The sequence below is a fragment of the Amphiprion ocellaris genome, chromosome 9 (assembly GCF_022539595.1).
Source record: "Amphiprion ocellaris isolate individual 3 ecotype Okinawa chromosome 9, ASM2253959v1, whole genome shotgun sequence".
NCBI lineage: Eukaryota > Metazoa > Chordata > Actinopteri > Pomacentridae > Amphiprion > Amphiprion ocellaris.
The window spans coordinates 19,034,998-19,041,110 of record NC_072774.1 but is presented as its reverse complement, the minus strand read 5'-3'; the positions used below and the strand labels follow the sequence as shown (position 1 = coordinate 19,041,110).

Below are 6,113 nucleotides of genomic sequence, written 5' to 3'. Positions count from 1 at the left end.
TCCCTTGCGTATATCAGCAACACTGTAGTATTTATTTAGATTTTACTTTCCACTGAAAAAAAAATGGTCAGAACAGAGGAAAAAATGGAGTCTACCAAGGTTTTCTCCATTACAACAGAGGAGTGTAGCCCTAAGCTTTCTGCCTAAAATCTAACCTCGCTAATAATTCATAGATTCTGATGCATGATGAGCTACAAAAACTACATCTCATCCACTGACTTATTCATAAACGTAGGGTTACCTTTGGGTGAAGGCGGAGTAAATTGTTCTGACGTCTGGTGACACAGAGCCCACCTCTTCCTGTCGGTGTCAGAAAGGCAACTTCACCATATTTAGCTGGCTTGCCGAAGCCCTGCAGAGTTGATCTGTCAAGCAGCCTGAAAATCTTGACACTTATCGGCGGATACAGCGCGGCGTTGACAGCTTTTTTTGGCACCTGGATACAAACTACAGAAGACGACGTCGTTGGAATATGGTGCTTGGGAAAGGGGGCCGTGTCAACAGCTGTTTTTAACGCGATAAAAGTAGCCGTCGTCTGTCAGAATTCCAACTATCCAACAGCCTAGCTAGCCAGCTAGCTAATTACAGTAGCTTCCCCCGAACGCTCGCTGTGCCGAAGATACGAATTTATGTCGTCTCTTTTAATGTTCATATATCGGAAGGTATTCATTCGGACTCAATGACCCCGCTGTGATGATATCCTGACAGCTCCTCTCGTCCGTTCGAGGCACTTTCCTACGCCTGGCTAGCGAGCTAACTTAGCTAACTAGCAGGTTTTTACTGCCACAGCGTCTCGTTGAGCAACCAGTAGCTTTCGCCGTGGCAGTGAAATCCGATTGGATACGTTGACCGTGTGCAAACGGCGGTTTGCGGGGACGTCGAAGACCCCTCGGCCGGCCAAACGACCGTACCGAAGGGTCCCCTCTGACAGTACGCAGGGAGGGGAGCTAGCACCACACCAGGACAGTCGGCCACTCAGCGCTGCAGAGGCGGTGCACTGCTGAAGGAGACACCGGATTGAACGGAGGAAGAGTCCCAAACGTTTGACAACTGTGATCCGGGAAGTGAACCGGGCAGGGACCTCATGAATGGAAATCGGAACTACAGGTATTTTTTTCTCGTATCAACTCGTTGGTAGCTTTACAGTAAGACTGGTGAGTGGAAGTTAGGCTTGCTGAGAAACGTAATGTTATTAGTTAACCTCAATGTAATGAAACACCGGGATGCGGGCTAGAGTTGTGCTTCACTGCTTGTAGTGAGGGTGTTCAGCTTGATCCTGGGAGTTTTCCACTTCTGCTCTCGTTTTTTTTTGCCTAAACATGCGTCACGACTGAAATGATTTCACTGAAAATCAGCAGACACGAGATCATCAATTGGAACTCAAAGATATTTAGCCGTCATCAGTTTATAAGACATCTCTCAAGGGTGCATAGGAGGAGGAGATTTTTTCTCTCTCAGTCACTGTAAACTCATCATCATCAACGTCATCCAGGTGTGTGGACTTCATTAAACGACTGCTCAAGATACAGTAAGCCTGATATTCCTCTACGACCCTCTCAAGTCTCCTGGGTCTTGGTCAAAAACTGGCCCCAGATGTAGGTCATATTTAGTAGTAGTCATCTTCCACTGATAGTTGACCTGTTTAGCATAAAGTGAAGCCAATACTGTTAACTTGTGTCACTCTTAATAAGTGAATAGGTAGGCCTTGGTTGTAGCTGTGAGTTAAAGCTGAGGGGTTTAGCTTACATTTTTCAACTGCATACCAGTCTGAGTTTAAAAAATGAGAAAACTGTATAATTTTCTGCAGCAGTGACCTCATGTAACCTTGTAAATTTAAGCCTTGTGATACATGTTGTCACCCAGCCCATGACCAGTAAACTGTCTCTTTCTTGGTCATAGTGGCAGTTAAACAGTCTGAACCACCTGGCTTTGTCTCAGCTGTAACGGAAGCGTTCCACTTATGAGACCATAAACTGAATCCTAGGTACTCCAGTGACACATGATACAGCAGTTGGTTTCTCGCCCGCCCCCTCGTCCTCGAGAGGAGAGCCCTCTCTGCAGCCGACTGTCTTATTAGTATCTCGCCTCCTCTCAGGTGGGACACTTCCCAGCATTGGTAGCATAAGGGACTGCAAGGTGTTTTCCCAGCAACCAAGTACCTACAGTAATGTCTATCACAGTGTGTTCTCTAAACAAGATTAAATTTGGTGTGTTGTCATGGGACAAATGACAAGTTTGTTATCTCTGGAGTTTTTACAAGTGACTTTTTGCTCAAACCTTTAGTGTGGCCTTGTTGGCGGACTCTTCCCCCTCCTAACACACAGCAGCAACAGTAAATAGTATTTTCTGATTAGGTTTATCTCTGTAGCGATTTTAATATTTGACTACCCTTATTATAGCTCTTGTTTTGACAAACTCGACTTCTCTGTCACCACCATAGCACTCTAGGTTCTCATACAGTGTTAATGCCATAAAACACTCCTGGAAACTTGCCATGAGTGGTATTTGCTCACAGTAATCTGAACTAAGCAAGTGTAAATGCAAGTGCAATTTCATGCCATTGTATATTGCTAGGCAGCCTTACATTAAGTGTGTTACGGAGTGTGATTGATACTCTCACTTTTGAAGACATTAATGCATTAACACAGTCATACAGAGGCAAATTTTGTTGTATAATTTTGTGGCTGCAGGCTATTGATATTGTTTGTGTAGTGTTGTTTCACATTCCCATATCAGCAACCGCTACAGGCCAGTCAGTGAGCTCTACGCCTGGGTGAACGATTAAAAGGAGGCCCTCCATCAGTCAGTCAGTGGCCTGTAGACTGGTGTGAGAAAATGCAAATTGATTGCATGGCCCGCGAACAAACCGACAGTCACACTTCTCCCCCAGCACTGGTCTGAGCAGCAGCACATGTGGCATAGAAACCAAGGCTTTGGAGAGCTTAGCACGATGGATATGATGAGTGGAAGGCTTTCGAGCCTTAAGCAAATCCAATCCATTTTGATGTGTTAACCCCACAGTATGCTCACAGACAGTTTGTCACTTGATACTGATAGGATGTTACATTATGGCTAAGTTGTTAAGTCAGAACTAGTCAGAATAGTCCAGTTATGAACTTAACCTCTTACAGCTTCATATTTAACATAACTTTAAAATAATTTTTTTCTTTTATTGAATTTTGACATACAAAGTGCGGTTGTTTTAAGGTTCCTTTTCTTGCTGTGAGCTGATGTGAACTTTCATTGCTGTGCATCAGCTTTCAGTCTTTTAGCTTAGCATGAAGCCTGGAAATTCTGTCAAAGATAGCTAAATCTACAAAGAAGCAAATAAACACAGTAACGTTGTTGCTCATATCAAGGTGTTCCTCTCCCAGCTGAGTATAATGAAATGAGTAACCTGTGACAGTTGAATATACAAGAGTTAGTGTTGTCATAAAAACCCTTAATGATGATGGTGACAGCTGTACACATAAACATATTTGACATATTGAGAAATGTCATTTACTGGAAGACAATGAAAGGGCAAATACAGTAGAGCAAAGGGGGATCCCCCACCTGTCACACTACACTTTGTTACCAGGTGGGATTTGAGTTGGCTGGAGATGACTCAGCTTGGTATGAAAAGCTGCCCTGGTGGAGGTGGGTTTTGCTGTCCATTAACACACCACTGAAGAGGAATTGAACTATTGTTTTATGAGAAATGAGTCTTTGAGGTATTTTTGGAAACATCTGAAATTAGCTTGCTGTTTGTTTGTTCTGTCAAAGTCGTGTTCTTGTTCCCCTGCCAGCTTGCCTCCCCATCCTGTACCCCCCTTTTCTTTCCCACTCCTGTGTTTCCCGCTCTTTTTTTTTTTTGATTCACAGACAGTTACCACCACCCCCTGCTCCTTTCCTTGGTTACTGCCTCTGTTTCCTTCTCTGTGCCCCAGTGGGAAATTCTGCCTTCCCTGTCATTCTCCTTGTAGGCCGATTCTCTGTGGATTTTGAACAGACAGTGGGGTCGGCTTTGAGGGAGGGCTTAGTACTTGATTTGCAGTCTCTCCTCATAATACTTAGTTCATTCAAACAGCCTGCTGACAATAGCCAGCCCCCGTCTGCAACTCCAGCCACCCATAAGGCTAGCCATTGGCATATTATTGTTGGTTTCTATGGAGAATTCAGTTTGGCATTGCTCTTTAGGCTCATTGTATTAGAGGGAAATTTACCCTTTATTTTATTGTAGTGATGGAACAAGTAACAAAACCTTTCTGTTAATTCCTTTTAATTTATTTATGTTTTATTCAGACCATATGTCATAATTGGCATAAGATCTGGCATTGGCAATAGTATTTTAGCTGAGCAAGAATTGGAAATGAGAACAGAATCTGCAGGATACAGCGCGACGTCATCTTTTAGTATTGCTAGTGTACTGTGATATGATTTTTTTTAAAAACAGGTTCATCATTTTTATTTTTATTTTTTTTGTTTTGTTTTTTAGAAAAGAATTGATTTAAAGCTTTAATGTCATTCTTTATGACAAGAGGAACAAAAAGGCAGGATGCTCTTAACTGCTTAATTGTATATATATTTAATTATTACAGCTGTTTCAAGATATTTACAAATGGTTTAGATAACAGAACTTCAGTTTGTCTCTTAAACGGTAAAATTCAAAATGACAGGAAATCTAATATTCTGCTTGATATTTAGCCTCTGCTGATATATAATCACTCTCGCAGTTTTATTTCTAATTTCTGACATTTATTAAATAGAAAGGGGGGAAAAAAGAGCTGTTTCCACCCAACACTTTCATCATTGTTTTATGCAACTGGAACAACGTAAAAGTCAACAAGTACAATCTCCTAAAAAACTAAAAACACTTTTTTTTTTTTTTTACATTGTATTTTGAGTCGTTTGGCCTTGCATAGAATATATATTTTCAAGTTGAATAATGAGTTTTAATCATGTGCCAGCGTAGTAGACAGGGAGGCAACTCTGTTGACTGACAAGGCTCACAGAAAACTCGTACAAGTGGGCTGGGTAGGCGGAGGGAAAAGTGAAGGGATGGAGCATGCGTGTGTGGAAGAAGGGGGATACAGTGGACTGTGAGGAGGAGGAAGGCTGGAGGATGTGATGTGTCACAGAGATTAGAAGCCAGAACAGCCAGACCACGGTTCTTTTCCACTTCCTCCTCCCTCTGCTCTCCCCCTTCCTAAGATCTGTTTTTTGGGGGAGCTGCAAGGGGCTCATTTTCAGGGGAGGTTGTGGACAGGAAGATGGGGACCAGGATGGGGAAGTCTGAAGATCTGTGCTTTTTGTGTTGAGGCTCACTGACGGAGAAAACCTCTCTCTTCATTATTCCATGCAGTCTTGATAAGATAAATGTCAAAAAGAGTTCAATAGCAACTGAACTTTCACACATTTAAAGGTCTAATCAAGTAAGTGAGAGGTTTATTTGTATGCAACAGAAGAGGTGGATTTACATGTCTTTCAGCTGATGTAATAAAAAATATCGGCATGTTTTTGCTCGTGTGTTTAGGATACAGAGCAACAAACAAAAACCAGAGGGAATCATTTAAGAGGCTCGTGATTCTCTGTTCATCCATCTGTCAGTTGATTCATCACAAATAGCTGTCACTTTGGCAGAAAAACAAGTGAACTTCATTCATACAATAAGAACAGTTCTTAAATTTGTCAATTTTATAACATTTTAAGCCAGAGAGTAAGTGGCTTCCTTACTTGTGTGACGTTTTCTTCACACAGCGTCTTGTTTATCTCTGATACCACTTTGATCCTACTCAATTAGGATTCGCTAAAAACATACTTATATGCTTTGAATAAATAATACACTGTGTGTGGTAAAAAAAAAAACTATTTAGTTAATAAATTAAAATAAACTATCTACGGGATTATATTTTCCAATATGGAAAGCAGTCCAAGTGAAAACTGTATGTTGATTCTGGAAAGATTGTCGATGCTCATTTTTAGGGTTATGACTGATGAAAAGTTCACTCTGTTATATCAGGGTTGTGACTCATCTGTCTGAAGCATATCATGTAAAACCTCTGTAAATAAATGAAACTATCCCGACTGCTAAATTCCAATTTCTCTGATTTGGTGAAACTGACTCATGTTCA

At 41.5% G+C, this 6,113-nt stretch overlaps 1 protein-coding gene across 2 annotated transcripts in view; it reads left to right on the top strand.

Moving 5' to 3' along the window:
- The first annotated feature begins 324 nt into the window (after positions 1-324).
- LOC111578592 (protein argonaute-3) overlaps positions 325-6,113 on the top strand; it is a 33,286-nt gene continuing 27,497 nt past the window's right edge. The window contains exon 1 of one of the 2 annotated variants that reach the window (XM_023285478.3): positions 325-1,107. In XM_023285478.3, coding sequence (XP_023141246.1) covers positions 1,089-1,107 — 19 coding nt within the window. In that variant the 5' untranslated portion in view covers positions 325-1,088. The remainder of the gene's footprint in view (positions 1,108-6,113) is intronic. The other variant, XM_023285479.3, reaches the window with a different exon arrangement.